Source organism: Stenella coeruleoalba, assembly GCF_951394435.1.
Source record: "Stenella coeruleoalba genome assembly, chromosome: 11".
Lineage (NCBI taxonomy): Eukaryota > Metazoa > Chordata > Mammalia > Artiodactyla > Delphinidae > Stenella > Stenella coeruleoalba.
Window position 1 is genome coordinate 96,645,638 of NC_137157.1, and position 25,757 is coordinate 96,671,394.

The 25,757-nt window shown below is 50.9% G+C and overlaps 1 protein-coding gene across 3 annotated transcripts in view; it reads left to right on the forward strand.

The window, feature by feature from the left end:
- ANO2 (anoctamin 2) overlaps positions 1-25,757 on the forward strand; it is a 333,331-nt gene that overhangs the window by 247,288 nt on the left and 60,286 nt on the right. For all 3 annotated transcript variants that reach the window (XM_079936516.1, XM_079936518.1, XM_079936517.1), the window contains 2 exons: positions 6,686-6,881; positions 23,559-23,670. In XM_079936516.1, coding sequence (XP_079792642.1) covers positions 6,686-6,881; positions 23,559-23,670 — 308 coding nt within the window. The remainder of the gene's footprint in view (positions 1-6,685; positions 6,882-23,558; positions 23,671-25,757) is intronic.

Genomic DNA, 25,757 nt, shown 5'->3' on the forward strand with positions numbered 1-25,757 from the left:
AAGTCAAGGATGACTCTGAGGTTGTTATCTTCCAGAGGCTAGAGTTATCCCTAGGAATCCCAGAGCTGCCTGCATGATGGCTATGAATCTGGAGTTCAGAGGAGATGCCCAGGCTGGAGCCCTAATCAGATGGTAGAGATGGTACTTAAAGCCATGAGATTGTATGAGAGCCCCAGGGGAGTGAGGAGAGATAGAGAAAAGGTCCAAGGACTGAGTCCCAAGATGCTGTAATGTGAAAATTTGGGAGCACGAGGAAGAGCCAAAAGAGAAGGTTGAAGAGGAAGAGCCAGGGGAGAGGGGAGGGTCCCCGAAGCCAAGAAGTATTGCAAGGGGAGGGCCATCACTTGTGTCAGATGCCACTGATAGGTCTGGGAGGGAGAGGATTGAAAATAGAAGCTTATCTACTGCCTGAGAGAAGACCTTGTAGCATCATCACGATCACTGTGTACAACAAGTAGACATCACTATTGACAAACACCGAAAATCAGGTCAGTGGAGGGGTATCCCCTCAATGTTCTTTTTTTTTTTTTTGTGGTACGCGGGTCTCTCACTGTTGTGGCCTCTCCCGTTGCAGAGCACAGGCTCTGGACGCGCAGGCTCAGCGGCCATGACTCACGGGCCCAGCCGCTCTGCGGCATGTGGGATCTTCCTGGACCAGGGAACGAACCCGTGTCCCCTGCATCTGTAGGCAGACTCTCAACCACTGCGCCACCAGGGAAGCCCAATGTTCTAATTTTTAAAAAATTCCGTGGGTGGGGCTTCCCTGGCAGTCCAGTGTATAAGACTCCATGCTTCCACTACAGGGGGCATGGGTTCGGTCCCTGGTAGGGGAACTAAGATTCCCCCATGCCGCATGACGTGACCAAAAAAATAAATCGATATTTTAAAAAAATTCCATGGAGACCTTCTAAAGCTAGACTCGAGGGTGGGAAATTTTTTTTGTGTCGTTCAGAGATAATAAATGATTATCTCTTATCTTCCGTTTCACAACCCCGCCTAAGTCCAAATCTTGATACCAACAGGTGATTGTGTATCAGAATCAAGAACTCATTGAGGCGTCTCACTCTGCCTGGGGTCCCCCAGCTATATGTAGCCGGCAGGTGCTTGGAATGGGAGTACAGTGGTAGGAAGATCACCTCGTGCAGGCAGGTGCTCTGGACTAGACCTGGCCTAGGCTTGTTGACTGAGGTCATCATGACTAGCGTTCCTTTCTACTTTCAGAAGTATTCCAGGTTGGGCAGTAAATGATATAGTCCTCTACCAATTTGATATTTTTAAAATCCTTATTTTACACTAACTTTTTCCCATTTTTTTTTTTTTTTCACTTTTTAAAAAACCCAGTCTTCTCGAGAAAGGGGCTTGGCATTTCCCTAGAACAAGGTGTGGAATCTGAGATAAAGGAGTCAGGATGGTGTTTATAAAAGAGTGTTTTTTGTTATGGAATTAGTCAAAGGCATCTATGGCAAGGAACTTGAGTATCCGATATCATTTCCTCCTTCACCCCCTGTGATGAAACCTTGGCAGAAGATGCCAGGACCACGACCATGAGGAGGGTTTTAGCGATGCCAGTCTGTTGTCAGTTGGGGGTATTTTTCATGGGGTGACAAGAGCAAAGAAGAGCCCAGTGCAGTGTTCCTCTTCCTCACCCGTGGGAGAGGCCAGGATGGACAAAGATGCCTTTTCTCTTTCTTCTCCAACCCAGTGTGTTGAGCTAAAGTTTCTTTCCTTTTTGAATTAACCCTCTTTTTGTTTTCTTTTTATGTGGGAGGAGATTACCAGAGGCAATGTCCTGCCTCTAGAGCTGGGTGCCTGAGCTCTACTCCCACGCCCAAGACAGTCATTGACTTCTGTTTGTGTCTCGGGAACCAGCCATCAGAAACCCTCCTCCATCACCTGGACTATCACAGTGATCTCCTAACTCGTCTGCCTGTCGGTTAACGCTGTCCCCCGACAGATCATCAGCCTGTTGATCTTTCTCAAATAAGTCACGTTACTCCTCTGCTCAAAACTCTCTAAAGGCTTCCCATCTCATGAAGTGCAGAAGCCGACATCCTTATACTACAGTTCCTTCCCTCCAGCACCCATCTCCCACTCCCACTCTCCCCCTTCGCTCACTGCTTCAGCCACCCCCTGCCCGAACCCCCGGCTCTCCGATTTCCTCCTTTAGGTCCTTGCTGACATGTCCCCTTCTCACCTATGCCTTTCCTGACCCCACCCTGTTTTAAGTTGCAACCTACCTCGATGCTCCCGTTTTGCTTTATTTGTTTCTAGAGTATTGATCGCACCTGACATAATATCTCTGCTTATGAGTTTGTCTGTCTTTCCCCACTAGGAGGTCACGAGGGCAGAAATTTCTGTCTGTTTTGTTCGCTACTGTATCCCTGATACCCAGAACAGTAACTGGCACACAGGAGGGGCTCAAGACATGTTTCATGAATGACTGCATGAGAAAATAAATTAATTAAGCAGGTGCCAGAGACAACTTGGTATGTCAATGATAGAGTTGTTGGTGCCTGTGTTTTTTCAAATTGATTTACTACTATGGGCTGTGCCCTCAACCGGGCCGCTCTCCCGCTGGTGCAGCAGGGGTTGCTCTGCCCTGTGCCTTCTACTTGCTCCTGCTTATTCTCTCCTCCAAGCCTTCCCATAGGAAATGGTCCCACAGCTTCTTCTGTGACGTTTTCTCTGACTAATCCGCCTGCTCTGTGCCCAGAACATTCTAGAAGCTCCTGAACTGAGGCCCGTCACTCTGTCCACCTGCTACTAGGCTCACCCTTGCCGTCTGTGTGCAAGGTTTTCTCAGAATGCAAGTCCTGGAGGGTAGGGACCAGACCAGCTCTCACAGTGTGAAATTAGGGCTCTGGACTCTGTAGCCTGACTTCCACTGCAATTTGGCTGTGTCCCCAAGTAAAGCTGTGGGATTCGAACAGCAAGTGCTACAAGAATGTATTGTACGACCCAAGGAATGTAGCCAATGTTTTGTAATAACTGTAAATGGAAAGTAACTTTTAACAGTTGCATATAAAAAAAGAACCCACCAAGAACCACAGAGGCCATGGCGCAGGTGACCAAGTACACGGGGGTGAGATTGCCCAGAGCTGAGAGTCGGCAAGTCTTTACCAAACAGGTTCCACACAGAAGGCACCTCTCTGCACTGGCGTGAGGCACAGAGTATAGTAGAAAACCAGTCCCCCCTGTTGGCTTAGTTGGGGGACCTGATCACATACATGAAACACACTTATTGCACCACAGTAAGTGGTCAGAAAATATTTGTTGAATTTAATAAACAAAATCAATAATACAGCCAAAGTGATGAAGGTAGTACTGGGCTTGGTGCCAAAAGACCTGGGTTCTAACGTCAGGATGGGATTGTCGACCTTGCGGCCATAAGGGTTCAAATCCCAATGGCACTGAACCGCATCTGCAAAAGGCATATATCGCGTGATTGTTGTAGGGATTCATGCTAGTGCGGGTATGGCTCGAATCATGACATCAAGAGAGCACACATGGATTAGCTGTTGTTGATGATGATGTTATGACCACGAGTATCTTGGCTTTGCCATGTAGCACCCAGACCTTGGACCAGTCCCATTGCTGCTTCTTGGGCCTCAGTTTCCTTGTATATGAGATCAAAGGCTGGACGTGGATGACCCCTAAATGCTAAAACCCTTTAATTCCTACAGTGATCTAGGAGGCTAGGGTTGTAGTCTGTGCCTTGTGACCTTGAGCAAATCGCTTCACTTTCCACGCCTGTTTCCACATCTGCAAAATGGTCCTGGGACTGGGTCGGCGCTCTCCAAGCTCTTCTGGCTTGAAAACTGTGAACCTTGAGGTGCTTGTGGGTAACACCAAAGGAGCGGTTCAGAAGTGGATTCTATAATGGGATGGAAAATCAAGATCAGAGAAGTTAGGATGGCAGAGCCCAGCATCTGAGGGCTGGGGAGGGGCATGGAGGTGGAGCCGGGGGGCGGGTGGGGATGGGGAAAGGGCTTCCCTGAGTGAGTGGAGCAGTGCCTCTAGAAGAATAGGAATCTTGTTAAATTGCAGATTCTGAGTCAGTACGTCTAGACTGCTTGCCATTCGGCCTGTTTCTCAAGCTCCCAGCTGAGGCAGCAGGTCCAGATCACACTCTGAGTGGCGGGGAGGCGTGTTCTTACCCCAGCTTGCCCTCTCAGAGAAGGAGGATGGAAGCTGATCTTCTCCCCACACCCTGAACCCCAAGGCAAGGGATGTTTCTGGCATCGTTGTTTTCCCCAGTCATCCCCCAACACCCAACCGCAAATAGACACACACACAGTCGCTCTTCGATGCCCTGGCACGCCCCGCATCAATACTTCCATCACTGACCTTCACTGCAGAAGCGATTTGGGGGGAAAAGAATCTCACACCACATTTTCCAGGCCCATACTGTCCGGCAGTGACAATGCCAGAGGACAGGGAAGTGCAATGTCTACATTGTTGGAGGCCGGTGGTGTCATGTCCAGGTTTCCCCACGTCCATGGTAGTCATCCCTCCCCGGTCCTGGAGGCTGGGGTTCTGCTGCACCCACCTGCACCCCCATCAAAGGAGGGGCCTCCCCACGGAGTGTTTTTCCCATCTAACCTCTCGTCTGCCCTGACTGGCGCACACGCGCGTGCACACGCGCACACACACACGCACACACACACACACACACACACACACACACACACACCCTCTACCTGGAGACTGCTGCCATCCTGCCTTTCTTACCTAGGGCTTCTTTTTCTCACTGTGGCCACAAGGCAAGCACTAATGTTTGTGAAGCACGTGGGGACACACTGCTGAGGCTGCCACCAGCACCCCAAGAGGTCCGAAGACTTCCACAGAGGGACACATCTGCAACCCATTTCCCATCACAGCCTACTGGAGTGTCATTCACACTGATTGCAAAGCACTGCCTAGCCAGAGTCCCCTCCCCACGCCTCCCCTTCCCTTCCCTTTTTTCTAGGGAGGGGATGCCTGTCGTCCAGGACAGTGTGTTTTTTCAGAGGAACCTTTCACCTGCCCCATTCTCTCCCCATGTTTTCCGTTTAGTCCTCCACAGCCAACACCCACCCCCCTTCCCCACCCCCAGAAGAAATGTGACCTGAATCTTTCCTTTCCTGCAGAAAGAATGCTAAGAAAGAAGACTCCGCTGGACAGAAACGCGTTAGAACTTTTTGCTCTGAGCAGGTCGCACACCTTGCCCTTCGCCCTCAGCCCTCTGCCGGGCACTGTCTTCTCAAATCCTTGTGCTCCGTGGAAATGGCCCTTCCTCCACCGTGGTGGGAGGGGAAAGGGAGCTGGTCTCTGGGAGAGCACGTTATTATTCTTAGGCTCTGGAAAAAGGAAATGGGGCTGGCCCTCGAGGTCAAGGGGCTGGTGAACTTGCCTTGTAAGGATAGTGCCAGAGATCGCTGTGCCGGCGAGAAACCTGAGTGCTCCCCTGGCAGAGAAACCTCAGAGCGGTGCTTTATTCACCCTGAGGACTGAGAGTCTAAAAGTCTTGCTTGGGCTTTCTTTCCCTTTTTTCTCCTTTGGGCAGCCTTCCTGCACCCACCCCACCAAGCTCTGACCCTAACCCTTCCCAGCTCAAACATCTTCAAGGGCTCCCTATTGCCTTTCATCGAAGGCCCAGCTGAAATCCACTAGCTCCACAAACTCTTCCCTGAGCCCCTCTGTACTCTCAGTCCTGTTCACAACTACACTCTTCATTTGACACGACTGCATTATTTACTATTTACTCTGGTTGAACTTATCCCCATAGTAGACTGAAAGCTCCCTAATGAAAGAAATCACACCACATTGTGTCACACACACTACCAGCATTTCAGTCGTAGTTTCTCTTTTTTTTTTTTTACTTTTTTAGATATTAGTTTTTATAAGACTTCTAAACAGGTTTTACAGTTTTTTGTGATTGAATGAAAGACTCTTTAAATTCTGTGGTGCTTTACAATTTTCAGAAGTTTCACACATTTTTTTTTTTTACATCTTTATTAGAGTATAATTGCTTTACAATGGTGTGTTAGTTTCTGCTTTACAACAAAGTGAATCAGTTATACATATACATATGTTCACATATCTCTTCCCGCTTGCATCTCCCTCCCTCCCACCCTCCCTATCCCACCCCTCCAGGTGGTCACAAAGCACCAGCTGATCTCCCTGTGCTGTGCGGCTGCTTCCCACTAGCTGTCTACCTTACGTTTGGTAGTGTATATTTGTCCATGCCTCTCTCTCGCTTTGTCACAGCTTACCCTTCCCCCTCCCCATATCCTCAAGTCCATTCTCTAGTAGGTCTGTGTCTTTATTCCTGTCTTACCCCTAGGTTCTTCATGACATTTTTTTTTCTTAAATTCTATATATATGTGTTAGCATACGTGATTTCATAGAATCCCATAATAACCCTTTATTTTCCCTACCTCTGTATTCCCCACCCCCAGTGGTAACCTTAGTTTGTGGGTGTGTGTTATAGGCCATTTGGAATCTGATAAACATGAAAGACATTCTCCCCTGGAAAATGCCCCCGTACCGGGAATTTGCATGACTTCCGAGGTTGGCAGTGCCTCGTTGCCCACCAGTGGACTGCAGACTAATAGCACCCGACGCAGCAGACTCAAGTAATAGGTGGGCAGTAACTGCTGTCCGCTGACGTGTGACTGACTACTCTCCCTGTTTTCCCGAACAGATTGCCCTGACGTTCTCCATTGTCTTCGGGGTCATTGTCTATCGCATCACAACTGCTGCTGCTCTGTCGCTCAACAAGGCCACACGCTCCAACGTCCGGGTGACTGTGACGGCCACGGCGGTCATCATCAACCTCGTGGTCATCCTCATCCTGGATGAGATTTACGGTGCCGTGGCCAAGTGGCTCACCAAAATCGGTACCGTGTCACCGCGTTGCATGTTTGCCCCGGGCCCCCTTGAGGTGGTCAGTTCAGTGTGTGCAGGGTTTTTGGTGCCAATGACCCAACGTAAGAAAAAGGAAGTCCAGTGCACTTGGAGAAATGAGGAGGTGCAGGGTGTGTCCTTGTAGGGCCTCCGCCCTGGCAGGAATCCTTCCTGGAACATTCTCGATCAATAGCCCAGGTTGATGGCCTTGTTATCCCCCAAGATTAATCATGGGGTCAGTTCTTTTTAGCTCAGCCTAGAAGCAAGAGGTGTTCAACACTTCCTGCTAAAAAAAGGCAGAGTTTCAGTTCTCTGCATTTTCCCAGCAGTGTTTATAAAGTTGGGAAAGCCTCTTGACACTTGAGCCCAAGAGGGTCTTATCTATCCCCATGTTGTCAGAGGTCCCAACAAATCCACGCATTCCCCAGGCCCTGAGCAGGCTTCAGAGAGGTGTATCAGGCTTCCCAAGCTTCCAGCCAGTGAGAAAAATGTCGTGGCCTCAATATTCAGACGTGTCATTTGAGCCACAGGCTGCCGTCGCTTGAGCACCACTTCCTGGCACTTGTGCTTCTTAGACGTCGGAGTGGAGGGCGAGACCGTTTCCTCGCTGCCTTTCTCCTGGGTGGCCTGGAGGCATCTCTTTCCCTCGCTGAATCCAGGGACCAGCAGCCCCAGCCTCTCACTCACCCCCGGGGCGTTGAATTAATGATGTGATGTCTTTATTGTACTAACCAGTTGGAAGCGGACACTTGACAGGGTAACCCCTCTTCAAGAGAGCCTTTCCTGGAGGCTCGGAGAGTCAGGAAAGGTTTCACTAATGCCAGGGACTCTTTCAGTGCCTTCCCTGGCGTGGCTGCTACTCACGGTGGGCCCTGACTTTGGTTTCTATGTGGATGTAAGCGACCTACCATCTGGCCGTTCCGCCATCTTCGGGCACGTGCATGTTTATATAGAAGTGTTATCTGTGTTCCTTCATACGTTTCTTAAGAAAAGTGAGCAGAGAATTCCACTTCAGTGTGTTTGCTGGGATACAGGATTCCATGGAAGCACTTAGGACGAGCAGCCCACACCCCTGGGGGCTCAGGAGAGGCTCCGGGTGAGGGCATCCAGTGGGAGAGCTTGGAAATAAACGGGCATGGATGTCAGCCATGTGCGTGGGGAGGAGGGGCTGGGCAGGAGGAGAGGAGGGCTCCCGGCAGAGGAAACAGAATGAGAAATCCGTCACTGAAGGCTGGGATCTGACCCATCAGGGTCAGGAAAGGCGCAGGGAGAGGTGGAGTGTGGGCTGGGCTGGTACGATGGGTAAAATTGGGGGGTCTGAAATCCAGGGAGCCAAAGGAGCAGAGCTCAGCAGGTGGAAGAGAACACGAAGCATGTCCAGGATGCCCGGGGAGCCCATGCGATGGTGCTCGAGGGTCCTGGCATGACCAGGGCACAGCGTGGTGGGGAACTGGGCCCGGGGAGTTGGCTGAGCCCAGATGTTTTGGTGGAGGACCTTGAACGTCAGGCTGAGGACACTGTTTATTTCCACAGACAGTGGGAAAGTATTTGCTGAAGTTCAAAGGGGTATCCAGTAAAGAGTACCGTCTTACTGGCCTGGTTACTGAACCAGCTGAGAAGTAAGGCCAAGGCAGATGGAGACCAAAGCTGAGATTTCACCTTTAAAGCTGGAAAAGGCTGCATTGGAGGAAGCAACTTAGCAGGAGAGCCCAATAGGCTTCCTAATCCAGAATCCGGACAGACTGGCAGGCAGCAGTGGGCAGGGCAGTCCTGCAGTTCTTAGGACATTGGAGGGGGTGGGGCACGGGACTCAGAAGAGCCCCTCCTGCAGGCCGTTTGCTTCCCACAAAAGGACAGAGCAGATGCCCGTGTTACCTTCCACACCGACCAATGGGCTGAGCTCTTCCCCTTCTCTCACCCGGGAGGACCAATGGGCTAAGCTCTTCCCCTTCTCTCACCCGGGAGGAGAAGGGAGTGAGGTGGGAAGACAAAGCAGGGGATTACGACTAATCGCACTCCCTTCTCACGGGGGAAAAGGCAGGAGCGCAAAGAAATGCCCTCCATCCCCTGAACAGCTCCCAACCTGACACCGCTGTGGGTTTTTTGTTTGTTTGTTTGTTTAACATCTTTATTGGAGTATAACTGCTTTACAATGGTGTGTTAGTTTCTGCTGTATCACAAAGTGAATCAGCCATATATATACATATATCCCCACATCTCTTCCCTCTTGCGTCTCCCTCCCACCCTCCCTATCCCGCCCCTCTAGGTGGTCACAAAGCACCGAGCTGATCTCCCTGTGCTATGCGGCTCCTTCCCGCTAGCTGTCTATTTTACATTTGCTAGTGTATATATGTCCACGCCACTCTCTCGCTTCTTCCCAGCTTCCTCTCCCCCTCCCCATGCCCTCAAGTTCGTTCTCTACGCTGTGGGGTTTGAAGAGCTGATGGGCTGGTGGGAACTGTTTGCCAAATGACTCCAGCAGGATGCCGCAGAGTGGAGGGAGGCGGGGGCTCCAGAGTAAAGGAGTGTGTGGGCAGGAAGTAGGGGAAAGGAACCGGAAATCAGTGAGGATGCCGCAACGTCTTCTTGCTGTCCATCTGTGTTACATTATTCACTTACCTTGCGCAGCTCCAGACAGTGGTAAAGATCCAAGATAGTGTCGAGAATCAAAAACTCATTAACAAGTGTTTAGTGAGTCCCTCCCACGTCCAAGGCTAGGCAGGCTCTCTTTGTCTTGGCCATGAAACCCTTTCCACACCATGAAGCTGTATCCACTGTTTCTAACAGCTCCCCCTTCCTCACCCAAAAGTTCAGACTCCTCCAGGCGGTTAAGCCGATGTCCCGTGGTCCATACGAAAGTCTGCGCGCCGGAAAGGAGGTGAAATTCTAACAAGTGCATTTTGTTCTTTGTGGTCGCGATACTCACTCATGAAGCATTTTTATCTTAAAAACGATTTTGGTTATCCCATTTCATCTTCACAAACTATGTGTGGTCAGCAAGGGAAGTATTCCATCCTCATTTGACTAAGGTTCAAACTCAGGTCCTGCCCCTAAAATGCCAGTGTCTTTTGTGCAGTTTTGATGTGCGTTTCTCACTGTCTGGATTGATGTATTGGTCTCTACCCTGGACTCCACGTGGGCATTGCTTGAGTCGTTGCTCTTGTCTGTCTCAGACTGGATGTTTCCGGAGGGCTCAGAAGGTGTGGTGTATTGTGGAAGGACCACGGAACTGGGGAGTCCAGTGGGGAGAGCCATGAATTCCAGCCCCGCCTCCTCCTCCCTCCCCCACCATCTGTGTGGTGTTGGGTGAACAGCTAACTTTGCTGGACCAAGTTTCATTGATGCTTCCTTCATCGTTGGCCTCCTTCCTGTCTGCCGACCATCACGCCCATGTAGACTGTTGTCAGAGCCTAATGGTTGACTATGCCCTTGTCTTCAGCCTCTTCCTGGGGCGCTCAGTCTTGGAAGCCCCACCCAATCAGCCTTTCTCAAAGAGTGCACTGGGGACGCATCCCTCCCAGTCGGGCCCCACAGAGAGCTTCCTTGCACCCTTAAGTCAGATCCAAACTAGCATCTGAGAGGCTCTCAACCACCTTCTTCCCAGTGTCTGCTTCCATCCCCTCCGACCACTTAACTCACAGTCACCTTGTGCCTCGCTCAGGCTGCAGTAACCCTCAGGGACCCTCCCCTTAAAGGCCCTCTCGAGGTGGCCTCCCTTGTGAACCTCAGTGGGTTTCCTCCACCCACTTCTGGGCTCCACGGGCACAGACTGTTCACTCCTCAGTTCATCCCTCCGGCGTTGTTTGAGCGTCTGCTTTGTGCCAGGCCCCATTCTGGGAACACAGGGAAAGGGGAAAGGCATGGTCCCTGCTCCAGCTGTCCTGATGCTGCAGTCGGGGAAGGATGCACAGTAGATGGGAACATTTCACAGAGGACAAGAGAGAAAACAGGGCGATGTGGTGGTGGCTTGGGGCTGTGTACTTTGCACGAGGTGGCGGGGCAAGGACTGTCCAGGTGGTAACATTGTGGCTGAACCCTGAGTGGGGGCGGGAGGAGATCTAGAAGGAAGGCTCTAGAAAGAGACTACAGCACAGCAGAGGCAGAGGCAAAGGCACAGAACAGCTAAGGCAAAAGCAAGGGCTTATAAACCAGCAACGTGGCCAGAAGCTTGGGGTGCTTCCCAAGCAGGTAAGGACCTGCTTCACTCCCTGGAAGTTTGTCACATACCGTCTGATATCATTCCCGGATTTCCCACTCTTAGACCAGACGAGACCTTAATCTTAGAATCTCATTGCCCTACCACGAAGGTGTTCATCGGTTCTCGCTCGCGCTGCGTGGTTGGGGTGACAGGGCAGGGTCTCTGCTTCATGCAGTTGCCGAGGACCCGGACCCATGGAGGCCACGTGGGCACCGTGTTAGGGACAGAGCGCCGGAGGGTCACGTCGAGGCTGTCACAGAGGCATCGTTCATCACCTCTGCCCATAGCGTGCCAGCTAGAAGCAGCCTGATCAGGAAGAGGTTGGAAATGCGTGGAAGCTCGTGGACCTTCCATGAGCAGGAAAGTTCTCTGCCAGTTGCTCCAACCAGGCTACAAAGCCCTGGAGAACAGCCACTCCGCCTTACTTTTCTTTTCTCTCCTCCCCAGCCTGCTCGCTGGTAGATCTTAGCCCACGCTTGTTGGTGCAGTTATTGGTGAAATATATCTGTCTCTTCACTCATGCGTTCAGATTCTTTTTCAAGGAATGCTTGCAGGCGAGGCATCCTGTCAGCCACAGGAGAGGCTGAAGTGAGTGTTTATGTATTCATGGTTTCAACCCTGCCTGCTGACCTGAGGATCTGAGGAACTATTAAGACAGATCGGGGAAATGCAAAGTTGCCATCGATGGGGCAGTGATTAGAAGATGCAACAAAGAGATCCAAAGGCTAGAATCTTTCTTAATGGCAGAGTTCACACACTAATGAGGTGGTCAGATCCAAACTAGCATCTGAGAGGCTCTCAACCACCTTCTTCCCAGTGTCTGCTTCCATCCCCTCTGACCACTTAACTCACAGTCACCTCCCATCACCCTATGCCTGGCTCAGGCTGCAGTAACCCTCAGTGACTCTCCCCTTAAAGGACCTCTCGAAGTTGCCTCCTTCGTGAATGGTGTGACAGGGCTACCTGCAGGCAGCAGTGTGGTTTCAGAGCCCCCAGGCCGCCACGGGGACATAAAGCTGTGGATAAGGCCACCTGATAGACTGAGGGTCCTGCCAAGCTTAGGGGCTTCCTTTGCCCCAGACGGGTTTAATTCCCATCTGGCTTCCTGCCCCAGATCTCCTGATGGATGAGGAGGCGGTGACCATGTGCTTTGCTCACCAGGTGCAAACAGCTGGTGTAAACAATTCCAATGAGTTCCTGAATGTTTCCTGCAAAACTGGGTGATGGAAGAGCCATTCCCTAGGAGGCCCCTCAACAGGCCCCAGTGTCAGGCCTATCTGAGGTCTGTTCTTGCCACAAATATTTGTGACAAAAGACAGAATTTGTTAAATTCCTTGAGTGTGATTAATGATAGATAAAGACAGTAACTGTCTACCTGGTGGCCAGGATAACAACAGTCATGGGCTTGGGTGCAAGACACGCTATCATCTGGAGGTGACGCGGTCCTGGTGGCGCAGGGACTGAGCTGAAGTCTGGGGTCGGGGTGTCTGGGGAAACAAAGATGCTTTGGGACCTTGTCGGCCAACGCATGCTGTGCAAAGTGTGTAGCCTGGTTCAGCAAGTATCAGTCGCTGACATTTGTGAGGATCTCAGTGAACTGGTGGGACAAGGACTGTCTTAGTCCCTAGTGATCTGTTCTTTCCTGGAGGGGCTACAGGGGGTTCTAGGGAAAGGATCCAGTTCCTGGAAGAGGAAGCAAGCAAGAGCTGGGCAGGACATTAGGACACCAGACACCCAGGCAAACAGGATGGGGCTCGGGCATCTTGGTAGGCCAGGGTCTGAGGTAAGACGACAGGGGTCACCAGGCAGACCAGCTCAAGGTGTGCTGCTGTCTCAGTCTGTTCAGGCTGCTATAACACAATGCCATGGACTGGGTGGCTGATAAACAACAGAAACTCATGTCTCAGACTTCTGGAGGCTGGACGTCCAGGGTGAGGGTGCCAGCATGGCCGGGGCCTGGTGAAAGCCCTCTTCTGGGTTGCAGATGGCTATCTCCTTGCTGTGTCCTCACGTGGTGGAAGGGGCGAGGGACCTCTGTGCGGGGGGGGTCTCTTTTATAAGGGCACTAATCCCATTCATGAGGGCTCCACCCTCATGACCTAAGCACCTCCCAAAGACCCTACCTCCCAATACCATCACCTTTGGGGGTTGGGATTTCAACATGTGAATTTGGGGGAACACAAACATTCAGACCGTTGCAGCTTCCTACTTGGGTCAGGGCACAGGGTGCACTGTGCCCGTGAGGCAATGAGCTTCCGAGCCCAAGCTTGGGGAGTATGATGTCTAGTGTTCCTGAAACGGTTGGGTCTTGTGGTGACTGACATAGGCACGGGTCCGGCTTGGCCTAGAAGGGGCCCCATGTGCACTCTAGCTCCAGGCAGAGCGAGGAAGGCAGGGCTGACACCAGGCTTCTCAGCTGAAAAATCCAGCTGCCATGGGCTTGTCTTTGTCAGCGTCGTTCTCTGACTCAGGCTTCTCCCCCTCCTCTCCTTTCAAACTCTGCAAAGTGCTGGCTTGTGTGTGGGGCTGTATGATTCATCTTTACTCTGCACTGAGTCTCTCCTAGTTACAGGGTTGGGCTCACTGTGTGTACCTGGGGCACAATTATTGTGTCAAGTCAAAGCCTCCAGTTCTCAGGAAGAGGCTGTGTTTGTGGGTTGTTTAAATATTGCTGAACCCTGCTCCTGAGTGTCGCTACCAGAGCGGGGGCAGGGAAGTGACAAAAGGAGAGATGGGGAAAGGGTCTGACTTTACTGACACCCGTTGTGTACCAGGCACCGGCGGGCATTGTATGTACAGCGTTTCACCTAATTTTCACGTTAGCGCCCGGAACTGGTTGTTTCTTTCACTTTATTTATGAGGGGTCTGAAGAGGTCTAGAAACTTGACCAAGACCCATAGTTAATAGTGGTGTGCACACACACACGCGCGCACGCACACACACGCATGCGCACACACGCACACGCACACACACACAGCCTGTTCGAAGCACTTTATGTATATTAGTATATTTAATCCTCAAAGTAGCCCCAAGGGTGAGGGTGGTCTCAACCCTCCCACAGGCCCAAGGTCCTCTGGCTGTGAGTGGTGACGACCCTGGCCTTGGTGTCCTTGCTGAGACCACAGCGCCCCACTGCCTGGTAATACGTAGCTGTCCTTTGGCCTCGGGAAATTCTAAACGTGTTGGGAAAGCAGAAGAAAACACATTAGAGGCTCCAGAAGATTTAAAATGCGACGCACCCACCCATGAGAACGTCAGGTCGCTGGGGTGGGGACGTCCTCTGGGGACAAGCGGGGAGACAGTGGGAGCCAGCCCCCCGTGCAGGCCCGCAGGCATGAGGAGACCTCCGCAGGTTCACGGACTTTGGGGTCTCGCATGCTTTATTAAATTTTTTAAAAAAACACCTTTTTTGGAAGAATTGAAGTACCACCAGGAAGTCCTGAGTCTAGAATTGTTCATCCAGTTCTAAGCCATCCTCTGCCCAGGCTGCATCTGACCCCTGAGGAGAGAAGAGAGGGAAGAAATGAAAAGGAGGGGGAAACTCAGAACCAAAGGCCGCCGGGACATCACAAATTCTTTAAAGAGAAACATTTTGGGTATACAGGGATGGATCTAATTTCCCATCAGATGTGCACGACGTGTGTTTTCAGAGCGCAGGGTGAAGGGCTGCTTTCTTGGCTCTGAGCACTGGGGCAAGGGGCGTCGGCTTCCCTGCGGCCTAAGCCTGCACAGGAGCGCGCTTCCGGAGCAGGGACCCAGGTGGATGTGCGGGGATACGTGTGAATGCGTGTGGATACGTGTGGATGTGAGTGAATGCGTGTGGATGCGCGTGGATGTGTGTGGGCTGGTCTGAGACCTGTGCCTTCCGGGTGGGGAGACCACAGTACTGGCACTTTGAAATCTGGCTTCGAGTCATGTCTGCTGGGTTGTTTTCCTGGTCTGCCAGCAGCTCCTGACTGCCTGGGTGGCCTCCTGCCCGTCCCATCTGGGAGGCCAGGGGAAGGGTAGATTCTGCCATTGTTTGAGGGCCCCCCTCTGTGATGTTGGCTTAAAGTAACTGTAAATGTCATCTGGGAAGCAGAGGGGATGGTGGGAGGCTGCTGCTAGAATGCAGAAGACACGAGCATGGTTATAGCCCGAGTCTGTGGAACGGTTATTAATGACACTGCTACTTTTATAACAGTTTAATACAACTGGCAAGAATCCCTCCCAAACTTGAGCTGTGACTATGAACACGTCTCTCTCGTTTTTCCAGTTAATCACGGAAGCCCCCATCTCTCCTTTTAGCAAGAAGCCCCATACATGCCTCTCCCTTTCTTGAGTTTTCTGAGAACCCAGAGCCTGAATCCATGAGAAGCAAGGGAGTCATGGTGGTCATGCTCTATTGGCCATCGTTTCCCTCCAGGCCCCTTCTCCCCCTGCGTCCACCGTGGTCTGTGCCCCGAGGCCCAGCAGATTCTATCACCAGGTACCCCACGCTGACTGGTGGCTGGGCTCAGCCAGTGGGAAGCAATGGAAGGAGCTTAGGGGGTAGAGGAGACGGAATTGGGGCCATCTCTTCCCTGATTCGCCCTCACCTCTGGCAAAACTGTGCCTTCGTTAGAATCCCTTCCTCTGAACCATCTGAGGTAAACTGTTTCCTGGTGCGATGCTGACTAACAGAGGAGGGTCAGGGCAACATCCGTGCTTCAACAGGGAAATACCTAGAGTACGGCCAGCCCTTCACTCCTCGTGTGTCTCATTGCTACACCACATTGCTGCCGGATGCTGGCCTCGTCTCATCGGACAGGAGAGGCTGGACCGCTGCTGAGATGGTCCCTCCACACCGCCAGTCCCAGACAGGTCACTGGTCTCTTTAAGGAAGGACCGTCCTCTCCTTCAGAGGAAGCTCCGTCAAGGGTCTGCAGCTATCAGGACACATAGTACCTGCATCCGCATCTCCAAGATGTCATTCATCACGCAGACCCAGACTCCCTTCTCCCTGGAAATCCACCCTAGCTGCCTACAGCCTGTCTTCTTAAACTTTCAAAACACAGTAGATCTGATGATACCTCATCCCACCTCTCCCTGCGGGAGGTGACCCTCAGTGACTAGGGGGGCCCTCATCACCCCAAGTGATGCCAGCCCACCCCAGCCTTCAAAGAGGGCTCGGTCAGAGATTCTCGGGTAACCTGCTGGCATTTCTCTCACCAAAGAAGTGGAAACAAATGTACAAATGAAAAGTCTAATCGAGTGCCTTGCCACAGCGTCCTACGAACAGCAAGTGTTTGCAACCTTACACGGTGTTTCGTGCTTTCCAGACTTTTGCTTGGACTTCACGACAAGTGTTTCAGGAAGGGACCATTTTAGGAGTTAGGATGGTGAGGCTCAGAAAGGTAAGTCACGTCTCTGCAGGAAAGTGGGACAGAAAGGTCTTCTTGCTCCCAGCCCGGAACCTCCTCTCCCCGTGTCATAGGCTCCGCGGTAGTGCCGTAGGACACAGAGGACCAGAGCAGAGCGGACCTGGGAAATCACCCGCTGCAGGCTGTGGCTTGCCTGAGGATCTGATGCCTCAGAGCTGGCCAGGGGCTTTGGAGGATGGTCCTCAAGTCACACAAAGCCCCAGCCGCCGTGGGGCATGAGGGCAGAAGCACACAGGCCCAGTAACTCAGTGAGTCTAACTTTGAACTCTCAATTTCCCCTCCAGACCTGTCACTTTCATCATTCTTCCCATCTCAGGAAGTAGCACTCACACGCTCTTACCAGAACCCCAGCATCCTCCTGGATCGCTCTTTTATTCACCCCTAAACTCCCGTCTGGTAAGTATTGTCTAGTCCTCCTTCAGACGTTTCCCAGCTCTGATCAGTTCTCACGACCTCCCTCCCAATACTGGTCGTGTCCCACCTGGACAACGACATAGTCTTGGTTTGTCTCTCTGCTTCCGCTTCTGTCCCCCACTCCATGCCCGCACACACACGCTTCCTTTCCTGGGGTCCTTCTCAGCATCTCTCTGCCTCACCCGTAAGGAGACTTCCCACTGTGTGTCCCGTGAATCTCAGGTCCTTCCAGTGGCTGCAGAACCCCTTCCTCTCCATTCTTCTTCCTCATACTTTCTCGTCACTCCGAATGCCCCGGCCCCTGGGACTGTCTGTTCCACCCCTGCCCCCAGCTCCTCATTCAGAGACCTCTCCTGGCCACTCCGACTAAAACAGTCTTCCTGTCACCTTTTCCTCCCGCTTCTCGTCTTCCTGTGGATTCCGTCAGTACTCACTGCCCTCCGACACGCCCCCCTCCCTCTTCTGGACCGTAAGCACCACATGGCAGGGAGGTCATCGATCCGGCGCACGGCTGTATTCCCAGCACCCAGTGTCTGGCACACAATGGTCACCAGGTGGACATTTGTTGAAAAAAAAAAGATAATGATGGCAAAGGTAAAAACATTCCCTTTGGGTGATCTTCCCCTGGGAAGACACCAGGGGATGGACTGAGATGGGATTACTCCACCTCTGCTCGCTGGGGGCTCGGTTTCTAGACCAGCAAGTGTGTTTGCCGGATGACCCCCCTGGTGTTGTGTCTGCGGTTGTGACCCGGGCACACCGACCTGTTCTCTCCCTGCTCCCTCATTGCCACGAGGAGAGCATCCCATAGAGCGGATGGAACAGGTGAACGGGGATCCCGTGTCAAGTGTTGCGCAGCGTGCTGGAGTTCTCAGGGGTGCCCTGTAACAGAGCGCTGCTCTCTGTCTGTCTCCCTCTCTCTCTGCAGGTGCTTGCTCCCTTTTGTGTCCCCTTTCCTTAAAATGTACTGTCACCTGGGGCCGGGCTGCTAGAGCACAGTAGGCCTCCCGTCCCTTTGTCTGGGGGCAGCCGTCATCTTCCTGACTCTAAGGGTGGGGCCCCTTGTGCTTAGAGACTCTCTAGGGCTCCAGGGGTATCTCAGGAGCACCCACCCGTAATCTCCAGCTCTGGGGCGCTCAGTGCCCTGGGACAATGCACTGGCTGCCTGGTTATCCAGCTCGCTGGCTTCTGCCAGGGTGATTCCCTCCCCATGGCATAAACAAGGCAACAACGTCACACAGGAGGCCGGGATCACCTCCACCCCCAAACCCACACACCTGCCCACACACACAAACAGAGGGAAGGCCAGAGGATTGGGCTGTCAGGAAACACTGCTGTTTGTAAAAGCTGGATCTGTCCTGGGGGAGAGGCAGGGGACGCTGTGGCGCCTTTGCTTTCTGACGCAGCTTCCGTCCTTCCCAGAGCCGTGCCAGGGCTGGAACTGGTTGAAGTTCACACCTGCACGTCGCCTTTTTGTCTTGTCGCCGTCATTCTGTATATGCTGGATGGTCAGGGACACCCATTAGGATGAGCTGCTCTTCCAAAATTCCGATTCCGCAGCCGACATCCTCTTGCCCGCCGTGCTGTTTCCATATGACGAGGATGGTGCTCTGGGGACTTGGAATTCTGAGCTGGCCCCCTGAGACTCGCTTGGGCTTTCATACTAATTATTTTCCAAGGCAGTTTACAGCTGGGTCATTTATACTCATATTTTTTCATGACACAATGCGTCAGAGGTTTAACACTTAAAAGAGAGGGGGTTGAGTAAGGGCGCCACACAGGAATTCTCTGATGGTCTCTCCTGGTCCTAGAGTCTGCCCTTTGTCCGAAATCTGCTCCAGCTGGTGGTGAGCAGGTGAAACTCTCAGATGGCCTGCAGTCAACCTGGGGTGGCTTCCTGGGGGAGGTGAGATTTCAGGAGCCTGGGAATGCTGGAGAGGGGTTGCATTCTCCCTTCTCACACTGTCTCCATGTTGACTCTCCTCCTCTCCATCCCCATAGCAATTGATATCTAAAGACACTTTATTTGGAGTTTTATGAAACACAAGCCTGGTCCATTTTCTCATGGGCTCAGTTTGGGACCACTCCAGATTCTGTGTCCTATCAGGGGATGGTGCCCAGTGTCCTGAAGTGCCCTCACTGTGCTGTAGACATCATCCCACCCCAAAAGGACCCTGAAAAACCTGTTCTGTTTCACTGTCGTAGGTGGGCGAGGCTCGTCATGTTGGCTGTTGGAAGAGACCTATTCTAAGATGGTACAATATTGTATGTAAATCAGCTAATTATACTTCAATCAAAAAAAAAAAAAAGAGACCCAAATTCGCAGGGAGCTCCAGGGCCCCCGTTCTCTCCCTCCCAGGGCCGCGTTCCCTGGGACCCTCCCCCGCCACTTCCCCAGAACTCTCAGCAAAGCACCCAGCATGGCCGCAGAGCTTCTCTGTTGTGGGACCCTCGACTGATTTAGTGGCCTATCAAGGGGATTTGGATTGTTTATTGGAAATGCCCATTATTTATGGTGGCTCATGGCCTTAAAAGCATAGGCACAGGCTGTTTTTAGAAATAAACATAATAAGTAATAATCAGACCCATGATTTATCAGGATGGAGGAAGGAAGTCACTCATTTCCAGTTGGAGCAAAGAGCTCTGAAGGGACTGGATTCTCTTTCCAGAGAACTTAGAGGGAATTCCTGTAGGGATTGGGGGATCTGCATACAAAGAGTTCAAAGGCAATTATAAAAGAAAATCAAAGACACGTGCCTCTCTGTACCTCATCCTTAATCCCCTTCTAGCCACATTTACAAGGTGAGTTTTCCAAATTTTTAGATCCTCAGACCTGATTACCTGAAAACTGAGGTGACCTCAGTTTTCATTTTCTTGCCCCCAAAATATTTAAAATTGAGACACAAGATGTTATTAAGTTATTGTTGAATTGGTTAGGCAGAGGCTCAAACTCCTGTTGAAAGAGATCCCTCCCACCCTCCTTCCTTCCTTCCTTCCTTCCTTCCTTCCGTCCACTGAAAAAAATTCACAACCTAAAAGTTGAGCATTATGTTTTATTCAGTGGACTTTCTGATTACTTAAGCCCGGGAGGCAGACTCTCAGGTAGCTCTGAGGGACTGCTCGGAAGAGGTGAGGGGGGAGCCAGGATACACAGGAATTTCTGCAACAAAAACCAGGTAGTTGGACCATCGAAAGATTACTGTTAGTTAAAGAAAAACAGACAAGTTAATGAATTTAGCGATTTTCTAAGTTTGAGAAGATGCAAGAGTCCGGGCTCATTGAAATCACCTCTTTGATATGCACCTTAACTATCTAGGGTCAGTGTCCTGCTTTGCTCCGTTCTGGATTCAGTTCAGGGTGCACAGTCCAGGGTGGCTGCACTGGCTGATGACTCGATGGCTGCCCCGTCCTTCGTTTACTGATAGGCGGTGACTTTCTTCATCTACCCTCCCTCCCTCCCTCCCTCCCTCCTTCTTCCCCTTCTCCTCCTCCCCTTCCTCCTTTCTCTCTGCCTCTCTGTCCCCAGTCTCTCTGCTTTGTAACCCAGCTACAACAGGGTATGGCGGGGAGCCTCTGTTCACGCCCCTGTGCTCATCTTGAAGTCGGACTCAGCCCTTTGGCACATCCCTCCCCTAAGAACCCATCCAGGATTCTTTGACACTGGTAAGGAATGCAGTTGTAGTGAGTCTTTCCTGGAGAGTCTATGGAGAGGCAAATGAGGGGGTCACACTACAAATTACACAGCAGAAATTAATGGACATTTCAACCAGGCACCCCCGACTTGTCACGCAGCAGCCCCCCCCATCCCCCTCTCCGCCCTTCCCCCTCCCAGAGCCCTGGCTCTCGCCTTTTTTGGGCCCTGCATCTACCTCTAGCACCCCTGTCTCTTCTCTTAACTAGGGAATGTAACTCTCTCTGGCTGCTCCTCTCATATCTTCATACCGTTATCCTGCCCAACAGACAAAGGTCCCTCCTTAGGCTTTGCCCTCCTTGTCATGTGACAGGGAATTTTTAGTAAATGACAAATACTTCAGTATTTACTTCTTCCAAATAATGTTTTTTTCATGTCACGTCATGTCATTCATTAACTCAATAAACGTGCACCGTAGAGTACTATACATCTGACACCAGCTGTGTTCCCCCCAGAAGATGTATCTCTCTGACCTCACTCATTGTGAAAAAACCATCCAAACCGTACATGGTGGGGGCGGGTGGGATGGGGGTGGGGAAGGCGATGAGGTTAATAGCCACTTCAGGGTTCAGAGTTATGAGATCTTAAAACCGAAAGTGACCTTAGAACTCGATGGCAGGCACTTCCACCTGCGCCTCAGAATCGTTTTCTTTAGTCAGAGCGGAAAGAGGTTGAAGAAGTGGATGTGGATCTGGAGCTCGGGGAGGGCAGGAGGAGTATAAATCAACAGGGTGGTCCTGCCTCTTTGTAGGGCAGGATTTGTAGCAGGGAGGGGAAGGCCTTCTAGGTTAAAGTTTGAAGGGGCTTTGCTAACATATGGAAATTAAAGAAGAGCTGGCAGAAGTGGGAGTATTAACCATAAATGGTGAGTACAAGTCATTATCCAGATGCTTGCTGGGCTCGGCAGTGCGATTGCCCAGCACTTTTATCCATGGGGTTGCACATGTGTCTGTCCATGTGTGGTAGGAAGGAGAAAACCACAAAGCCATCTGTTGGCTGAGGGATATCATGGTAGACTTTTCCAACCTCATCTCCTGTAGAATTAATGACGATGTCTCCAGACTCCCTAGCAGGCAATGCTATTGCCAGAATTGTCTGGAGGACCTCAGAAAGCTTGGGCTGTGGTTCTGTGGGGTGGGGACAGAGGATCACCTATGGGTGATCTCTGCCAGCAGAATCCTCTTGCCAGGAGGATCACGTACCAGCCATGTTCTCCGTCGATTGGTAGAAAGTGATCAGTAATCACATGGAAATGATGCCTGGAACCTCAGGGGGCTAGTCATGTGCACAGACATCCAGCCTGTGATGGCCCAACTGTGCTGTGGAAAGCAGAGCTGCTGGACCTGCATGATGGTGGTGATGATGATGGTGGTGATGTTGATGTTGATGGTGATGATGGTGATGGTGATGATGGTGGTGATGACGGTGGTGATGATGATGGTGATGATGGTGGTGGTGATGATGGTGGTGATGATGGTGATGATGGTGATGGTGATGATGGTGATGATGATGATGGTGGTGATGGTGATGATGGTGACGATGATGGTGATGATGGTGGTGGTGATGATGATGGTGATGAAGGTGATGATGGTGGTGATGATGGTGATGGTGGTGATGATGATGGTGATGATGGTGATGATGATGGTGGTGATGATGATGGTGGTGATGATGATGGTGATGATGATGGTGATGATGGTGATGATGGTGATGATGATGATGATGGTGATGATGGTGGTGATGTTGATGGTGATGATGGTGATGATGATGATGGTGATGATGATGGTGATGATGGTGATGATGATGATGGTGATGATGATGGTAGTGATGATGGTGATGATGATGATGATGATGGTGATGATGATGATGGTGGTGATGATGGTGGTGATGATGATTGTGATGGTGATGACCGTGATGATGCTGCTGCTGATGTTTAGGACAACATCATTTACTGAGGTCCGCTATGTGCCAAACACCTGGCCGAGTGCTCTATGAGCATTCCCATTGTGTCTTCAGGGCAACCCTGTGAAGGAGGTATCATTATCCTTTTTATATAACTTCACTTCTCTAATTACATCTAGCATTTGAACTCAAATATGTCTGATGCTAAAATCTGCTCCTACAACCATCTCTGTAGCAAAACAGAACAAGCAAATCATCCCACCCCTCAACACACAGCTGAGAGGGGCTGGGAGCTCTGTGGGTTCAGCATGGCCTGCCAGGGCCTCTAGGACTGTTTGCCAACATCAGTGAACTCAAGTGGGTTTTAGGATGGAGGGGAGATTGGAGAATGAAGAAGTTTCCAGTGTTGCTGGCTCTCCAGGACTGACACCGCATTTCTCATGGGAACCAGGACGGGTAACTCTTCACTTTCCCTTCTTTCAGCCTTAGGGGAAAATCAAGGCCAGGATCACAATAGTGATGGTAATCACTAAGCTTCCTCATTCTCAAGTCCCCTCCCAGGGCCACAGGTGCCTGGGGGCTCATGTATGCCTGGGGCAATCTCCTTAGACAAGCTTTTACTGCTTCTTGACTTCTGTTCACTGGTTAACAGGGCTTTCTGTCAGGGATGTTTGTTCAAGTAACATCTCCGTAGAAGTGTCAAGTATGCAGGTGAAAGCTGACTTCCTCTTGATGAAGCAAGGGTGGCGGGAGGATGTTCTGCTTGCCCAGATCCCTCTTTGAGGAGCCCAGTGTGAAACCATTGCTTGCGTGGGTAAGCGGAGGGCAGCGGAAAGAGACAGGTGATGATCGTATGTACGCTTGGCCTTCTGTAGCCTCATACTACCTGGAACACCGCTTGGGACTTCCCAGACGAAGTCAGTTCTAAGGTGCGAGAGAGATGGATCTCTTAGTTTCTACTCTGAAGGAGTAAACTGACAGATAATGGCTCACGTCACAGGGTCACAACTCTGGAGAGGTGAGAAGTCTGTCTCTCAGTCTGATCCGCTTTGCTCTTCTCTTTCAGAGGTTCCAAAAACAGAGAAGACATTTGAAGAGCGCCTGGTACTCAAGGCTTTCTTGCTAAAGTTTGTCAATGCCTACTCACCCATCTTCTATGTGGCCTTTTTCAAGGGGAGGTGAGTATCTCGGTGCCACACATGGAAGGGCAATTGGTCATGAAGACTGAGCCCTCCACTGGAGTCAGCCTGTCTCCATTGTCAGTTTACACCCTTGGCCCCATTCCCCACTCCCTTTGCCACCTGGCTGCCCTAAATCATTTTGGATTAGCATCTTCAGATTCTGTTAACATGGGAAACTCTGCAGTGATTCGGCTCTGGGCCCTGAAGGGTTAGTCTTAGAGGAATTTGTGTCTCTCAACTTGGAGGCTGTGACAGGAGGGAATTTCATGTCTAGCCAGTGGCTCTTAGATCTTGCAATACAGGTCTGATGGCAACTACTCAGCGTTAGTGTGGACTTCACAGATGAGGAGCACAGTCTCCCACAAGACTGCCCTTACCTCAGACAGTACTGCAAGCTCTGGGGCTCTCAGGCCACTGATGGGTCTGCCCAACTGGCTACAGCCACTAACCCCTTGGGTTTGATAATTCACTAGAACAATTTATAGAGCTTGGAATGTGCTCTTCTTAAAATTAGGGTGTTATTATCACAAAGAGATACAAATTCAAAGCGACAGACGGGAGAGGCACGTAGGGTAAGGTCTAGGAGAATCCTGAAAAGAAGCTCCCGTGTCTTCAGGATGTCCTCAGCATGTCAGTTTCCTGGCACGTCCATGTGCGTCACCAACCAGGATGCTCGTCCAAGCTTCAGTGTCCACGGTTTTTGCTGGGGTCCTGGTATACAAGCATCATTGAATGAAGCATTGCTCATGTGATGGAACTCAGTCTGCAGTCCCTCTCCCTGAGCTGAGGTCCGGCTGCTTTTCCTGGGATCAAAGCCCCAACTCTCTGATCACCTGGTTGGTCTTTCTGGCACTGGCCTCCCCATCCTGAGTCATCTCATTAGCATAAACTTAGGTCTAGTCCCAGGGGCCCACCATGAATAACAAAGACACTCCTATCAGGAAATTCCAAGGGTTTAGAGGCTCCTCCCAGGGATCAGGGACAGTGACCAGTCACATTCTTTACTATATAACAGTCCTGGGTGATAAATAGTGATTGTGGTAGTCTTGGCAACAGCACAGTGTAATCTGCAGTAAGTACCATAAAAATGGTGCAAAGGAAGTATGAGGGGAACACTTAATGATGAACAGAGACAGGGAGACCTCACCAAGGAGGAAAGTCAAGCTGAGCCTCAAATGGACAAGTAGGATTTCAATAGATGGGTGAGGGGATGACATTTCAAGAAAGTGGGATTCTTCTGATGACCTCTCTGGTTCCATGGTTGGCTAGTACCTCTCTGCCTCCCCCATTGGCTCAATCTTCTTATCCCCCAATAAAATAGACTCTGAGGTCTTAGAAGAGGAATGAGGCAGGCTTCTTCCATTCCTCTAAGTATTTTCAGTAAGAAGTCTGGATTTTTCTTTTCTGGTCCCAGGAATCTCCACTTGCAACTTTAGTCCATCTTGGCCTTCGTTTTCTGGGAAATCAGAAGCCCTCATGGAGGAATTGCAATCAGAACTCGATTCTTGACACGAGCTGAGGGAAAAAGGTGCAGGACAGTGCACTAGAGACAATACAGACTTCGTTGTGTTTAGGCTCTGAAATGATCTCTCTCACACACACACACACACACACACGCGCGCGCGCACACAGAGTGCCCCAGCCCCATTCCAGACCCAGCGTCAATCCCCTCCCCTTGGAATTTGACCACGTTAAGAGCTACGAATGAACTTATCTACAGAAGAGAAATAGAGTTACAGATGTAGAAAATAAACTTATGGTTACCGGGGGGTAAGGGGCAGGGAGGAATACATTGAAGATTGGGATTGACACACACAGTACTATATATAAAACAGATAACTAATAAGGACCTACTGTATAGCACAGGGAACTCTGCTCAGTACTCTGTAATGGCCTATAGGGGAATAGAATCTAAGAAAGAATGGATATATGTATATGCATAACTGATTCCCTTTGTTGTACAGCAAAAACTAACACAACATTGTAAATCAACTATAATCAACTATATTCCTATAAAAACTAAAAATCAAGAGGTGAACCCTACGTGTTGTGGGTGATTGTTAGCTGATAACAGGTAGGAACTC